General features: G+C 52.6%; 2 protein-coding genes and 2 pseudogenes across 2 annotated transcripts; 2 read left to right on the forward strand and 2 right to left on the reverse strand.

Annotated features, from left to right (window-relative positions):
• Positions 1-377: 377 nt before the first annotated feature.
• On the forward strand, positions 378-4,305 carry SAPIO_CDS1115 (putative Serine/threonine protein kinase; the record flags this gene model as incomplete). The annotated part of the gene is made up of 2 exons (XM_016784472.1): positions 378-655; positions 894-4,305. The coding sequence occupies 2 exons, from the start codon at positions 378-380 to the stop codon at positions 4,303-4,305; spliced, it is 3,690 nt and encodes a 1,229-aa protein (XP_016646027.1).
• Positions 4,306-6,119: 1,814 nt separating this feature from the next.
• Positions 6,120-7,764, reverse strand: SAPIO_CDS1116 (Alpha-1,3/1,6-mannosyltransferase alg-2; the record flags this gene model as incomplete). Its single annotated transcript, XM_016784473.1, has 3 exons — positions 6,120-6,745; positions 6,816-7,505; positions 7,587-7,764. 3 exons carry the CDS (start codon positions 7,762-7,764, stop codon positions 6,120-6,122), a joined length of 1,494 nt encoding a protein of 497 aa, XP_016646028.1.
• A 783-nt stretch (positions 7,765-8,547) lies between these two features.
• SAPIO_CDS1117 lies at positions 8,548-9,354 on the forward strand (annotated as a pseudogene; the record flags this gene model as incomplete).
• A 786-nt stretch (positions 9,355-10,140) lies between these two features.
• Positions 10,141-13,482, reverse strand: SAPIO_CDS1118 (annotated as a pseudogene; the record flags this gene model as incomplete).
• Between the last annotated feature and the right edge of the window lie 3,399 nt (positions 13,483-16,881).

The raw sequence follows: 16,881 nt of genomic DNA on the forward strand, positions 1-16,881 counted from the left end.
GATTTGTACACAGCCCTGCCTTTTTATTTTCTACCCATTGATCTTATCACTTCCCTACCATTTCCTCACTAAGCTTATTTTTCTTTTTGTCTTTGCTTGTTCTTTCTTTCTTTCCTCTATTCTCTCTTACAGAGTTGACTCATTATCGTTTCTTCATTTACTCATCTCTAAAGACCATCGTTCCGTTGTGGCGAAGACGGAAGCTATCCAGCAGAAGAAATGAGCCCCTAACCCCCCCCTCTCGAAGCGGCCGATTCCCTCTCCCCCCCGCCTTGGCCGCGCTGGCTGCTGCGCAAGCCGCACAACACCTAACTTCACAACCATTACGCCCATTCGAGCTTGTCGAGTCGATATCGTCGACTAGACTCCCGGCCAAAATGGATTCTCATCATCATCAGTCCTCTCACCTTCGGTCGATTCACACTAATCTCCCCCATATCGACTCTGCCCCACTACCGAACGCTTCCTCTTCCTCGATCCTCCACCCTCCGCGAACCGCCAATAGTACGCCGGTATCTTCTCCTGGTCTCTTCAGCCCGACGAATTCACGATCGAATCATCCGTTCCACCTTCATTCTGCTTCCGAAGTGACGACGCCATCTGCCGACAGCCCGAGTCCGTTTCTCCACCCACTGCACCAGCACCAAGTGAGAGAGTGAGTCTTGAATCCCTTCTGCCTAACATTTCCTTGTTTTGAGTTTCGAATCGGGAGGGGAGGGGGAAAGGGGGGTGAGCCGTGGGTGCCCGACTGCGTGTGTGCGTCCTTCGGCCTGCAGTCGGATACCGACTCCTCCCACAAAATTATCGTGAAGCGGGGTTCAACCAACCCAAACTATCGTGGGCCCTCAGCTGCCCTCTGGGAGCCAATGGCGCGCTGACCGACATCGCTCTAGGACGCACAAGGCCCTTATCGACTCGGATATCACCACCGGCCGCAAACTCATCAACCAATACGAAGTCATCGAAGAGATTGGCCGTGGCATGCATGGCAAGGTGAAACTGGCCCGCAATAACCAGACCGGAGAAAATGTTGCAATCAAGATCATCCCCAGATTTTCCAAGAAGAGGCGTCTTGGCAAGGTCACGGCGGCCATGTCCCAGCAGGATAAGACCAAGCGAGAGATTGCCATCCTAAAAAAGATACGCCACCCCAACGTCGTCGCCCTTATCGAGATCATCGACGACCCAGAGCTGCGCAAGATCTACATGGTCCTCGAGCACGTCGAACTCGGAGAGATTGTCTGGAGGAAGAAGGGCCTGCCCCATATCTGCCAATATGAACGGAGACGTATTGAACGTGAGATGCGTGGCGACCCCATCACACCGGAAGAGGAGAAATACAATGAGATTCTTGAGCGTCGGCAAGCCCTGAAGGCATTGAAAAGGCAAAAGATGTCCCAGGCATTTGAGGGCCCCCACGACTATTGGAGTATCGAACATGGACTCGGTGACGAGTGTATTTCCGGTCCCAGCTCACGCATTTCTTCCCACCGTGACCTCGCCTTTGGAGACCGAACCGGATCCTCGATGCCTAATTCGCTTCAGCCGTCTCGGGACAGCTCAAGGGCTCCCTCGCGATCCCATTCCGTCAAGTCCCTTGGACCGCATAACTCCTCGAATTTGATCAACGATAGTGCTATCCACGACGACAACGACCATGACGACACCGATACCTACCTCTCCCTTACCAAAACCAATTCCTCCGTCATACTCGATGGCGTCATGTATGGAGTCGAGGCCATTGACCTTCGGGCGAGGTCGCCAAGTATGGCTGATTCAATCATTTCACACATGTCCTCTCTCGATTTTAACCCTCAGCCTCACGACCCCTTTGTCGACGACTATTCCTACGTTCCATGTTTTACGCTAGATCAAGCCAGGCAGACATTCCGGGACACAGTTTTAGGACTCGAGTACTTGCATTATCAAGGCGTCGTCCATCGCGATATCAAGCCGGCCAACCTTCTCTGGACTAAGGATCATCGCGTGAAGATTTCCGATTTTGGCGTTTCGTACTTTGGTCGTCCCATTAGAGATGGCGAGCCCGATGATACCGTGTCAGAGTCGGAAGCGAGAGACTTCGATGACGATCTCGAGCTCGCCAAGACCGTTGGTACCCCAGCCTTCTTCGCTCCCGAGCTTTGCTATACGGACCCGGACAAGGTGCAACCCAAGGTGTCCGAACAGATTGACGTTTGGTCTCTAGGTGTTACTCTCTACTGTCTGATCTATGCCCGCATCCCGTTTTTGGCCGAGGACGAGTTCCAAATGTTCAGGAAGATTGCCAACGACGACGTCTACATCCCTCACCGCCGACTTCGACCCGTTGACCCTTCCACCTCGCCAAACGCAACTTCCCTCTACAAGAGACAGAATAGCGATCCATACAGGGACGACAACGAGCTCCTTTACGAAGAGATCGACGATCTATTAGAGGATCTTCTTCGCCGCATGCTTACCAAGGATCCCGAGAAGCGCATTCGACTCCGCGAGATCAAGCGCCACCCGTGGGTGGTCCAGGGAATTCCTGACTTGTTGAAGTGGCTTGACGAGACGGACCCCGCGAGACCATCTCTAGGCCGGAGGATTCAAGTGGATGAGAGGGACATGTCTCATGCCGTCGTGCCTCTCAACTTTCTTCAAAAAGCGAGGTCTGTTGTGCGTAAGGCCGTCGGCAAAGTCATGCACCCATTGGTGGATCGTAGCGATGGCCGGGTGCGACGCCGGGCCACCAGCAGCGTTGCTAGCTCCTCGGGTGACGCCTTGGCTACTGCGTCCTCCACACCGTACGCTGGGGGCAGTCGACGTCATGGTACGCCCGTGAATGAGGAGCAACTAGTCTCGGGCTTGCCGCGGGTAGGCTCTCCTGCGATGAGTAATCCGGCAGCCGCGCCTCAGGATACTACTGTTCATAATTATGACCCCATGGCCACGGTACTAGGGCCTGGTAAGTACACAGCCCACGGCCTTGAGGCGCGACATTTCGACCCTCCCAGTTTTGCTCGTTTTCGATATTCTGCGACACCCCCGCCCACCTACAAGTCGTACAGACACGCTCATGCCAAGTCAATGTCCATAGACCCATCTTACCTTTCCACGATCCCGGACAATGCGACATGCTCAGAAGTTGAGACTCAGGATGATAATCGCACGGCCAGAGCTGCAGATCCGTCATCCGTTGCCGGCTCCCCGCGGGCGCGTTCGGTTGATGGGTTTGAGACGAGCACGCCAGTTAGACGACGGGACAATGAGTCCCTCCTGACTCAACAGCTGCGTCCTCTGGGTCATAGGAGTGCCCCGACAGACATCGCATCCCCACTTCCGTCGCCTCTGCTGTTCTCGCCCACCGCCATCCACGGTTACCATCAACATCATCACCAGCATCACCACCACTCGAGCTCTGACCCGAACTTCCCTGAGAAGAAGCGTCGCTCGATGGAGTCCCATGAACGGCCACAGACTGCACGTCGCCTGCTCACCGCAATCCACAGGAGATCATCGGATTTCCATGATGCTGGCGCGCAAACGCCGTCGGCGTTGTATCAAGTGGAAACCGCGGAAGCGATATCCAACCACCACGACACCGCCCCCAAGGGTTTGGCAGAAAGCACTAAGCAAGAGCGGGCTGAGCAGTTCCCAGAGACTGCGCCGCGCCAGCAAACCTCACCACCCATGACGGCAGAAAGGGATCTTGCCGATGTATCGGGTGCCTCGTCTAGATCTGCGTCGATGGATGTCTCGGCATCTTCCGTCTCTGGTGCTGACGAACAAACAAGCACTATCCCTTCCTCCAAGACTAGCTCTACCAAGGTATCTTCGGATCATATCCTTGCCTTCCAGTCAGACCCTTCGCTGCCGGCACTCCTTAGCGGAGCCAGCTCGGTCTCGGCAGATATGGAAGCTGAACTTCTTGGTCGACCCGGCATTGTGAGCGCGAACCCTAACCTCTTGGAGACAACCGACTCGCTCACTCCTCCGGCTATTGGTAAGGAACCGATTGCGGGATTCCCACTAGATACGTTGGCTCTCGAGGCGACCCAAGCCGTCGACAGTGGAATCATCTCCGTCCCCGCCATAGCGAACAGTCCGGCTCGCGGCAGCACGCCTCGCACGCCAAGCCGCCAACAAAGCGAGAGGGAGGACGACGACGATGGCGACAGCGACAGCGATGAAGGTTTGACGATGATGAGCAATCGACGAAAGTCGAGCATGCGGGAGGCGGCTAGGAGCCGACACACTTCCGTCTCAAAGCGGCGTGGCACGAATGCCAGCTCTGCCAGCGCCCATGCATCCGACATTCATTGATACCAACTAAAGTCTGAGCTTGCGCGGGCGAATAAATACATCCACGAGGTCACGCTGTCGCATGTACCCCCCCTCCCCCCCACATCACTCTGGCATCAGTCGTACACAGATTGCCTTTCACATATCTCCACTACTTCACCTCGTTGCGAGATGCGAATACTACTTTACACGACTAGCTTCATACACGCACACATATTCTCTCTCTATCTACGCACATATACGAAGAAACCGAGCTACCTATGAAACATTGCATGGTCATAGACGATAGACTTGGCGACTTGTCCCGGACGAGTGCAGTACAGAAATGCCAAAGGACTGAAGTCCTAGCGCAAATACCCCCAACTCAGACTGCGCTTCACACCTGCTTCTCTCTGTTATCTACTGTTTTTTCCCCCTTCTCTTGGGGCATTCTAATGACCTATGTCTTTCACAATTTCATCATCTCATTTTTTCGGTTGTTGCACCGCACTTGATCCGCGTGTTCGGATACTCGACAGGACGATGGAATGGCTGGGCGGAATATGTTTAATGACACGATCTCCCTGACCTCGAGGGAGCTCAGAAGCATATCGGAATGGAGGACGAGATTTGGAAGGGCGCATCAGGGGAGATGATTTTTCTTGTTTTTCTTTTGTTTCATGGCGGGAACGGTTTGCATTATCAGGATCCGACGGTGCCTTATGAAAGGGGGTGGGCTTGATTTTTTAGGCTTTTGTTTCGCATGGCATATTTGGGGATGATGAGACAAGGTGGTAAAGATTGTATGCATGTATATATATATATATTTGTGTGGCTTGCATGGTTGGAACGAAGGCATGGGAAACAACGCTCCCTGATGAGATTGCTGCAGCATGTAGGACTTTGTTTTTCTCTGCTTCTCGTGCAGAAGAGAAGGAACCGAGATTTTTGATGAACAAGAGATATCATTCTCCATGATGCAATAATTTGGGGGTCGTGGTTGTTTTTCCTCGCTTCTTCTCCCTGTTTTCCTAACTGCTTTTCATGGTTTTGATTCCCCGCTCACTTACTTGTCCAGCATTTTCTTGGGTTCCCTGGCGTTCTCTTGCATCTTGTTCTATTTCATCTCGATGTTTTTGATTTCCGTTTCACCTTCCATTCTGTTGTGGGGGTTAGTCTTGGGCGTATCTTTCCTATACAGTCCCCACCAACACCAAACCGCGATATCTTTTTCTTCCTCTAGCATGATGTGGTTTTCTCCTCTATCCCCGGACTTGATGGATCCCCTTCCCTGGAAGATAAGATGAGAGGGGGCGGGTAGGAAGGGAGCAGAATGAAACTTGATGGCACAGGCATAACGAAGACGAAGAAGAGTAGAGATTTGATCATCACCAGCAATGGTGACATTGGGCACAGACTGGGTTTGCACTTTTGGACTTGGAGAAAATAGGAGCTTTTGGGGTTATTCGGTTTCGATGGATCTTTTTGAACTTCTTTCGTATCTTCTTTTTTAACTACCCCTTTCCTCCCTAACTTGTTCCTTGCCTTTAGTTGGGGACTTGTTTTCCCCAGAGCTCAAGTTTTCTTTTCTTAGCATGACTGGAGTTGGGTTCTTCAAATTCAATGGGAGGCTCTTGTGACGAAGATGCGGTTTGAAATGCTTTGCTGTTAACGTGCTTGTGTTGTGAATGTAGAATTACAAAGGTACAATTCGACCATAAAACCATAAAAGTACAGAGAAATTACCCTCCAACACCTTGCTTGAAATATCACCATGCCGCCTCCCCTTCGAAGAAAATAAATATAAACGGGAAACCTCGAAAAGCAGAGGACGAAGACTTCAAACCCCAGGTTCTCTAGGCCTTCGCCTGAGGACCAGGCGTAAAGATCTTGGCAACGATCAACCCAAACCAAAAAGCCGCCGCAATCCCCATAAAATTCATAACCGCATTAAAAACCGGCGGTCTCCTCGGCCCGTTCCTATCCATATCATCCAAAATCTGCTCGATCCTCTGGCTCATAGTCGACCTCGCGAAAGAACTATGCACCCTCGCAATCCCGGCCCTGCGCATCCTCTCCCTCTGCGTGGGAGTAACGTCGTTGAGCACGCGATCCATGACGGCCGTCCAAGCGGACACGTCCTCCGGGTCACGGAGCCAACCCGTCCCTTCATCGAGGACTGTTTCTTTCGGCCCGCCGTTGTTGGCGGCCAGGACGGGAACGCCAGCAAGCATGGCTTCGAGGGGCACGATGCCGAAGTGTTCGTTGGAGGGCGTGTAGACGAGGAGGCGGGCGGAGCGGAGGAGGGCGTCTTTGAGGGTCGAGGGGACGGAGAGGAGGAAGAGGACGGGGGTGGTGAGGGGCGCGGCGAGAGCGGAGATGAGGGTTTTGGCGGTTAGGGATTGGAGGGAGAGGGAGGTTGCGAGCTGGACGAGTTCGTTGTGGTATTCGACGTTTTCGGCGATGCGGGAGTCGTAGCCACCTGGAAAGAGGGTTAGTTAATTGGGGGACGAGAATGTGACCGTATTAGATGGGGCTTCACTGAGACTTACCAGCGATGATGAGACGTACGCCTTCACGCCTGTCCTCTGGGATGGCAGCGAAGGCTTTAATGGCGAGTCCAACGTCCTTTTTGCGCTCAAAGCGGTTGATGCTAAGAATGACTTTTTCATCCTTCCACTCCACAATCTCCTCTACCACAGAAGTATCCTTATCGGCCTCCTTTTCCGCAATCGTCTTCCCCTTACCAGCCTTCTTCCCCTTGGCCTTCTTCTTGCTCCTCTTTTCATCCTCCTCCAACTCCTCAACAGCAACACAAGGGTGCACAACCCTCAACTCCGTCGTCCTCTCCAACTTCGGCCAAGTCCTCCTAACAACCCCCTTCGTAAACTCCGAATTAACAGCAACAGCCGTAGCGAACGACATGCTCCACTCCTCAAGAACGTCAAAGGGCGCGCGGTAAAGCCTCTTCCACCAGCGGTCGCGGCCGCGCGCGAGGAGCAGGTCCGGGTAGTGGCAGTAGAAGAGGATCGGGGCCGAGGGGTAGAGGTATTGGAGGAGGGGGAGGCCGGCGCTGAGTTGGTCGACGATGAAGGAGGAGGGCTTGAGGGATTGGAGCTCGGAGGTGAGGTAGATGTGGACTAGAAGGTGGAGTTGGCGGAGGATGGCGCAGATGATGGTGAGGCGGGAGAAGACCGAGGGGGGGAAGAGGTAGTTGCCTCTTACGCGGACGTCGAGGGTTCCTGGAGTGAGAGAGCTTCTGTTAGCCTCATCTTTCTTTTTTCTATTTGATCTCTAGGCGCTATAAGCAGATATGAACTAACCATCGCGGGCCTCCTCGAAACAATGCTTCGGATCGCAGTGGCTCGTAAAGATGACCACCTTGTGACCGCGCTGCTGCAGGCCGACAGCCGCGTCGATGATGAGTCTCTCGGCGCCGCCAATGCCTAGGTCGGGGTGGAAAAACACCACGGTTCGCTGGTCTTCGTCCTGGTCCGCCATGGTGATGCGCAGCGAGGTTTCGGAAGCTTCGACTGTTCTCGGTGAATCGGGTGTAGACACGGACGGCGTTACGCAGATGGAGAGAAAGACAAGCTTTGAAGCTCAAGCACAACTTGAGACAGCTCAGATACAGCAAGTGACGACTGCTGCATTGCGAGACGTGGGATGTCCACATGGCAGGAAGCTCTCTGATTGGCTGAAATCCTGAGACACCAGAGGGTGCGGATTACCTAAGAAAATTGGGGTCTTGCTTTCAAAACGGAAAGAAGCAAAGTCCGTGGATTTAAGGTTGCGCCTTCCCCGTTTACAAGCATGTGAAAATCGCCAGCTTCAAGAAGCCGAGATCGAGATGATATTCGGATTTAGATGATTAGTGAACAACTCCGTGGATGGAATGTATTGCTTTGATGCCGAGATGAGCGTATGTGGACATTTGGAAATTTGTCTGTCAAGTCTACAGTGACCAGTCTACGAAGTATTTGAGAATTGCTGTTCTCGGACCTGTCAACTTCGTGACGTCGGTCGGAATCTCATCGACATCGACATCCCTCGGCTCAGCCCCAGCTGGAACATATCCACAAGTCCGGCCATCCTTGTGGCCATAGCCTCTCCAAAACTTCGTATAAACATCTGCCTCTGGCTATCGAACGTCTTTTCCCCGTTCTCGACTCTCCAAGATCTTTCGAACCGGCCACCCTCCACATTGCAAATCGATTGCCCTGCAACTAAATCATCCTCACAGCTTATACCATACATCCGGACATCATCACCACCACCACCACCATGATGGCGCCCACGGAACTCTTCACCATCCCCATCCCCCCCTCCGAAACCCAAGGAAGCGGCACTATAACCGTAACGTCACCATCGCCCCAAATCTACCTCCTAACAATCTCCGCCCCGCCAGACAACCGCCTAACCACAACCTCTTGCACCGCCCTCATCACCGCCCTCGACACCCTTCAAGCCACCCAACCACCGGGAATCCTCATCACCACCTCCTCCCTTCCCAAATTCTTCTCCAACGGCCTCGACCTCGCCCACGCCTCCTCGACTCCATCCTTCTGGACCGAAGCGCTGTACCCGCTCTTCCGCAAACTCCTGGCTTTCCCCATGCCCACCGTCGCGGTTCTCAACGGGCATGCTTTCGCGGCGGGGCTGATGCTCGCCATGTTTCACGATTACCGGATCATGAATCCCTCGAGGGGCTTCGCGTGTCTGAACGAGGTCGATTTCGGCGCTTTGCTCAAGGCCCCCATGAGTTCCATCTTTAGGGCCAAAGTCCCCGCGTCGACGTATAGGAGCCTCGTACTCGAGGGGAAGAGGTTCACGGGCCCCGAGGCACTTGAAGCGGGGATTGTCGATGGGCTGGGCGGTGTGGAGGAGGCGTTGGAGTTGGTGAGGAAGAGGAACATTTTGGAAAAGGGACGGTCGGGCGTTTGGGGACTGCTAAAGGTGGAGATGTACAGGGAGACGTGGGGATATTTGAGTGATGAGGGGTTTGCTGTGGAGGATAAGAGGGAGAAGGCGTTGTTGAAGTGGGATGCGGAGGAGAAGGAGAGGCTTGAGAAGGCCAAGGCCAAGTTGTGAGATTGTGTAGAATTATCCTTTTATTACGGTTTTCATGGCAACTTGGGGGCAGTCTTGCATGTACTTATAACTTTCCTCGCCATCTGGGAAGTCCAAGTTAGAAGAAGCCCAAGAGTGACCGAGTGCAATTACGACCAACTTCTATATAGCATCTACATGGCGCTGCCCAGGCCAGATCTGATCGAGCCTCGAGATATTAGAGAGGCCGCAAACCGGCGAAAATGAGGACGCTCTTCGTCGATGGTGAACTTCTTTTCCATTGTGTACGGATAGTATTTCTTCACCCCCCACTTTACACAATCATCTTGTACTAGCCCCCTCGGCTGGGCCATCTACCTCGACCCCTATCATAGACCCTCGTTGAAAAGGGACATGTCTGTCAAATGGACAACCTCTAGTATAAAACGCCAAAGAAAGGAGCGATTCGAAACCCATCACCACTCCGCCAGCGAAAAAGGAGAAAAGAAATCTAGGGAATGACCTAAACGACCACTATGAACAATGGTGACTGTGTACCCGCCTGGTGCTTTGCTTTGCTTTGCTTTGCTCTGCTGTTCTGTGTTCTTGTTCTTGAAAATAGGGTATCATGAGTGACAAGGACCAAAAGGAAAGGACCAAACAAAATCAAAATGACCCGACTCGAATAATGTGAAAGAAAAAAAAAAACGCGCAAGTGTTGAAGCCGCCTCTCTCCTAGTACCAATGACCAAACGAGATCAAGAAAAGAAAAACACCCAAAAACCTCCCAATGCAGCCAATCCAAAAGATAACCATCCTCCTATACGCCTAACTGTTCTGCGATGATGCTCCCGAGGTCCCAGTAGTGGCGGCACCAACAGAAGCTCCATCCCCTTTCTTCTTCGCCCTCCCACTCCTCATCTCCTCGCGCTCCTTCATAATCTGCTTCTCGATCCTCACCGCCTCGGCCCTCCTCGCCTCGACCTCCTCCCGCTTGACGACCCTCCTCAAGCCCTCGCTCGCGTGGATCAACCCGTCGATGCTGATGGCATGGTTCGTCATCTGGTGGTTGATGTACGTGTAGACGGCCGCCGGAGCCTCGCATTGCAGGAGCTGCGACTCGTTAAGTTTCAGCAGCGCGAGGGCGACTTGGAACAGGAACGTGCTGCCGTCGTTGGTGCAGAGAACCACGTCCCAAACGCGGAAGAGCGCCTCGGCAGAGAGGCAATCGGTGAACACGCTGAGGAACCACTGGAACGTGAGGGCCTCGAGCTCGATTCCGAGGTCGTCGAGGTGCTGCGAGAGCCGTGGAAGAACTTCGCGCACGTACTGCCGCAGCACTTGCTGGTCAGCGCGCGAAGTCAAAAGGCTGTGGTCGTAGTAGCCTTGCGGCAGAATGTTTTCGACGATAGATGCGAGGATCCAGAATGCATCCTCGGCAGAAGGCATAATGAGGAGGAGATTGGCCGTGATAAGGTTCATCCCCTGACAATAGCCCACCTCAGGATTCCGTCGAGCGTAGGCGAGGAGCACCTCGTTAAGCCTTGCCACTCCCGGACCCTTGCGGAAGAATATGTTGTCCGTGAGAGTTCGGCGGATATCCATCTCGATCTGCGCGACGACGGCGCCGTCATCTTCGGTCCCAGGCTTCGAGATGAGGTCGCCGTAGTACCCTGGAATTGTCATCGTCGATGCGCCCGAGCATTCGGACCACACCTTGCTTCTGTACGCGACGGGGATTCCTCCTAGCACCAGCGACTTAAACTCGTTCCATTTGGCGCGGCCAACCTTGCCCTTGTTCCCCAGTCCGGATATGCCAATCATCTCCCCACCAGTAAGTTTAGTCTCGGGTAGAATGACGGCGGGCGTCTCGAATCGCGCCTCGGCGGCGGCAACTGCAGCGGCGGCAGCGGCTTCACCCTCCCGTCGTCTTTCTGCGCGCACTTTCCGGAGGAAGTCGTTCCAGCGCACCGTCTTCTCTCTCTGCAGAGAATCGTGAACATCGTTAAGTTGTTGCAGGAGAAGCTTCACGGGCTCGGTATCCTCCTTGACAAGTGTTGCCGCTTCGGGGGAGGAAGAGGACGAGGGCTCGAGGGTCGCTGCTGCTGCGGTAGCAGGGACAGGGACAGGAACAGTGTCTCCGCTGTCTACGGCAGACGTCGATTTGGTGGTGGGCACAAAGCCGCGATCGTCCGAGGTGAGCAGGCCCGGAGGCTTTGACGCTACCGCCGTCTCAGCGGCTTCCAGAACCTCGAGGGAAGGGGCACTGATTGTGGGCATATGCGCCAATAGCTCCGTCGGGAAGGTCGCAATGTTTAGATAATCCTGCCACCGTTTTGGTTGCTTGCTATCGTCTTCCAGTGAGGTTGGTGAGCTCGGACGGTCACCACCATCGCTGGCAGGAGTGTCGGACTTGGGGCTCGTCGGCTGTTCGCCAGTAGTAGTGGTGGTGGTAATCGCGACGGTGGGAGCTACATGAGTTGGTCTGCCATTGAGCATCTCAGCACGACTGCTCTTCATGTAGCGGCTCATTCGAGCGGCGTCCCTCTGTCGCTTCTTTCGTCTCTGGTCATAGATGAAGCCGAAGCGGTCAGTTAAGTAGCCAGATGTGCCATAGTTATTATAAGTATGCTGCGTCAAAGTCGGCGGTTGGGTCTCGGGAGGCAGGATAGTATCCATCTCGACTGGGCCGTAGCTTTCTTGCTGCGGCAACCGAGCGCTACCTGGAGGACTCCCGAAGTTGCCGTCGCGCCTATCATGTTGCTGTTGTGCCCTCGTCGCGGCGGACGCTGCCCCAACGTTGGCAGTCCGGCGCATAGCCATCAGGGCTCTCGGGCCCGCCTGCGCCGAAGCGGTTCTTGCAGACTGGGTGGTTTTGACACTCGCAACCGAGGGTGTCCTAACAGACCCACCAGCAGGGGGCCGCTCCCGGTTGCCATCGCTTGCCGATCTGCTTCGATCCACAGGGCCAGTGCTTCCCTCACGCGCAGCAACAGCGCCGCCGGCGACTAACCGCAGAGCCAAACTCGCAATAGACGTCGAGCTTTTTCTATCAATGGAAGGAGCAATGCTCGAAGCTCTACTCGAGCTGGGGATGGATGCAGAGTCTGGACCTGGAGGACAGAACAGGTCGTCCGGAAGTGGTGGCCTCCGATCTAGGCCAGTCGGAGCCCTTGAAATTCTGGCAGTTGCGGGCGCTGCGGGATCACCTTCGCCTGCGGTGCTACTAGCACGACTCGGGCGCTTGTTCGTAGATGCACCCCAGAAAAAATCTCGCCATCCCTTCGTCACGGTCCTGGTCGCATCCTGGCTATTGACGGAAATGCTACTCGCGCGGATGGTAGCGTCTGGAGCCGAGGTCAGGCCAAAGGCGTCAACAGTAACGGTATCCCGCATGGCGTCGCTCATGAGGTCGGAAAGCGGGCCGCCGGGTCCTGCATTGCGGTTGTTAGTGCGCATATCGGCCTCGATGCTGCGTAGTCTCGTTTCCATGTCCATAGTAGAGAGCCCGCATTCCAGAATTATCTTGCGCAAGGCGCGTTCCCGGTTGTCGGCGCGCCTGCGGATAGCGGCGATTTGGGCATCGCGCTGGGCGAGATCGGCTGCGATCTGACGGACGAGGCTGAGGGCACCGTGTCGGGATATCAGCCTCTGGATATGGGTGTCATCGGCAAGGTGCAAGGCGCCGGGGACGCTTTGGGTGGCAAGAGGCGAGTCTTCGAACAATGAGCTTCTAGATCGATGGGGCGACGAGGAATCGACGAGATCGTTGACGAGCGTTTTTGCGGTAGCCGGTGGTTGCGCGGGCTGGGACCCTCGGCTATCTGATTCCTTGATAACGGAGCGCTTCTTCCTCGTCTTTCCGGTCTTGGACGGAGCAGGCGCGGCGGGACCAGAAGCAGAAGCAGAGGCATTAGGAGATATTGAGAATTCGGGAGGTTCGGCGAGGTTCGATCTCTCGGCACGGGGCGAATCGGGGGAGAAGGAGGGAAACGACGTGAGAGACTTATCAGAGGCGGCGATGGACGAAGCGGAGCTGCAAGTCTGGGAGGAGAGCTTTCGGGACTTGGAAGCGCGGACGGTGGAGGAGCGATGACTCCTCAGGGAGTTGACGCTTTGCTGGGAGACGGAGCGCGAGAGGGAGAGAGGGGGAGACGAATCGGAGACCATGGTCGGCGGGACGGGAGGCAGCGGCCACCATGCACCATGGTTTGGCAAGCCGAGCCGCAGAGTCGGGTGACAGCGAGATGGGCTTGGCGGGGGAAGTGGGCGTCGGCGGACTGAGCTACCTCGTCTTGAGAGTCGGAGGGTCTGCTAGAGGAGGCGAGGAGATTGACATTCGAGGCCGTGTCTCGGGGCGAGGACGTCGGGTAGCTGGGTAAGGGCAGTCCGAGGGAATTAGCAGATTTGGCGGTGCAAGAGACCTCTTGGTTAGAAGCTGGAGAGTCGGCAGGCGGAGATCGGTAACTAAGAGGGCGGTCGCAGGCGTCTAGGATTGCGACGCAGGGGTAATTTAGAGAGCCAGAACAGTTTCTGAGATGGTGTGTTTGGGCAAGCGTTGGTGGAATGGTAAGGTTGAGGCAGCACTTGTATTTCGTACTGGCGATCCAGGCACGGGTTGGAGTGCTGCCCGTCTTGCCTGCCCTATGAGATAATCGTGGGTAATCGTCACGGGTGCAGCTGCAGGTGCTGGGATCAAGGAATGTTGCAAGTTGTACTCCGTGCTCGATAGGGAAAGATTGAGCACAGGCGCAACTGCTGCGTTGCAAAAATTGTACTCTGTACCGAGTACCGCCGTGGGATGGGATGGATCCAGCTCGATCAAATTTGGGTAGTCACGACAGTGCCTGGCCTGACTTGACTGGTCTGGTGTGTGCGGGTGAGCAATGTGTTTGCAATCAAATGTGTGTGGTGCATTCAATTGTGTGTGACCAGTGGGGTGAGTGGGGTGCTCTCAAAATAGTGTACTTCGGTGACAACCGATGAGGTCCTGCGGTACGGAGGAACATGCTGCGATCGTGAGAAGAAGGTGTTTGGCTGCAACTGCCTCGAAGCTGGTGGCTCGTTCCTGCCGAGGCCCGTCAGGTACTCAGTATTGGGAAGGAACAGCTCAATCTCATTGATAATACGAAGTACTTTTAATTTGAATGTTAGATTTTGAGTTTATTACGAGCTTCAAGCGTAATAAACTTCAAGTTGACTTGCTCATGCAGGTTCTTGTGCTGATAACATCAACCGCCTCTGAATATGCTCTCTCTAATTGTCCCAGTACCCGTCAACTGATAAGTAGAGTCAAACACGGTAATACATATTCTAACAATGATTGGAGCTTCCAAGACACCAAGGAAACATTGAGACGATGAGTGCGGACGCTAGACGTCTCCTCATCCCTTTCAATGTTCTTTCCTGTTATGTTCCTGTATTCCTTCGTCAGCTCTCTCGAACTGTGATACATCAATCACTAATGCTCATTCATGATGGACGTGTAACCGTGTCCCAACTCGTCCTTCATTCCAGGTTTTCCTTCGAAATACGAAGTAGAGAGGAAGAGAATAGCTCAATGGATTACAAGTGTGATCTCGATTCAAATCCATTCGACTGTGACCGTCCTCCCCAAGCCTAAACCCCCACAGTCAAGTGTGTAGCATTAGTCGCCACCTGGCAAACCCCAAACGTAAAAGTCTCCAAAAATGAAACAACCCCAACCCAATAAATTGTCCACCTCCACCAGGGAACAAGGGCCGAACCGATAAAATTTTTCTGTTTCGGTCTTCCGGCAAGGCTACTCCATCCGAAAAAGGGGGAATGAGTCAAAGAGGAAGGGATAAAAAAGAAGCAGGTCCAGGACACGTTGCTATCGACAGGGGAGGCTCACCCCCTGGACCATGTCCTGTCCGTCCCTGTCCTGTATCAAGATCAATTCCAGACGAACCAATGCTGGCGTGCTTGGGGAATCCCTGGCGGGTAATGCAGCCCTGTACCGTCAGCCATGGATGGAACAGTAGTTTACTTCGTGGTTTCCTTCATAATCTCGTGTTGTTGAGACACTGGATGGGGGAATAAAACGAAAAAGGAAAAGAGAGCAGAGAGACACTCGCCACTGGACTGAAACACTCGGCAACTTCATGTCTATTCTCATTGTAGATGGCCTTGGGGCCTGACCTAAATGTCTCGTGGGATTTGACGTCGAGCCTTCGAGGGGCAGGCATTCAATTCGAGTTGATTCTCATTTCAAAGAAAGACCTGGTGTGACCTGGTGTTACCGCTAGGATCACGTTCGCCTTCAAACAAATTAGTGGAGTACTTGGAATTTCGATCGAGGTGTCAAGCATGCAGTTTTCTGATTCCTCCAAATTTGGTCACGTGCGTAGGCTACGGTCCCACCACGTCCCATTTTCAGTGAGCGGCAGAGGTCTTCTTTCGATAAATATCGTGTACTACTTCCTTCCCAAGCATGTCTTCGATTCCACATCGATACAACTTTTCATCCCCGTTCCTCTCGACCTCCTTGGTGCCCTTAATTTCAGAAATCCTGTATCCGGACCAATCGCGGAATTGCCGCAATTGGAGAGTATCAAAGCACGACATTGACGGGGGCAGACTTCACTAAACCCTAGCAAGATTACAGGCGGCGGTGCTCCTGTCGAGTTTTCAGGTCGCCAGGTGCCGATCCGGGGGAAAGGGATGAATGACAATTAGAGGTACGTCTAGACGCGTCCTAAAATCTAACGAACTTTCGCTAATATCGATATTGGCAGCATCGCTCCGATTGTCCTTCCAATCTAAACGCTCTCGATGAACAGCTGACGAGCGGGTAGACTAATATTAGTTTAAATGCTAGGCTTACTAATAGCTCTGGAATTTCCCCTGCGCAGAGCCAAATGCGATTCAAATATATATACAGCTAGTGTACCATGACGTACATACAGTCAAAGCAAAAAAGTTTCAATCACTTGACCCCACTTTACATTTCCCCTCAACAACTTCAAAGTCACTCTCTAACTTTAAATAACTATATCTCAGCTATTTTAATATATAAAAATATTATAAAATATTATAGAGGTATATAAGAAGTATTAAAATATAATTTTAAAAAGATCTACTAAATTAGTACTTTATATACTATCTATCTATATCAATTACAGCCTCCAACTATTTTTTCATCTTACCTACTAGCTTCTATAATATCTTAACTTTAATATTTTCCTATACCTCTACTATAGTTATTCTTAATACTTAGAGACTTCTATAGTTTTTTAGTATATCTACTAAGTCTAGCTAAAGCTTATAAATATATTCTTTAAATACCTTCTATAAGTTTTTAATAAAATTAAGATTAGATAAATATAGTAGCTAATTAATTAATTCTACTTTATTCTCTTTAGCTTACAAAAGTAATTAATTTTAAATTATTTAAACTATATATATAAAAATATTATCTTAAATAAAAATACTATTAAACTTATATATTATTAGAAGTATTTCTTTAAAGAGGTTATAGATAACTTACCTAGTAACTTCTCTATATAGAAAATTAAGGTCTCCTTAATACTTTATTAATATAATATA

Source organism: Scedosporium apiospermum (assembly GCF_000732125.1).
Source record: "Scedosporium apiospermum strain IHEM 14462 chromosome Unknown SEQ_SAPIO_0044, whole genome shotgun sequence".
In the NCBI taxonomy this organism is placed as follows: Eukaryota; Fungi; Ascomycota; class Sordariomycetes; order Microascales; family Microascaceae; genus Scedosporium; species Scedosporium apiospermum.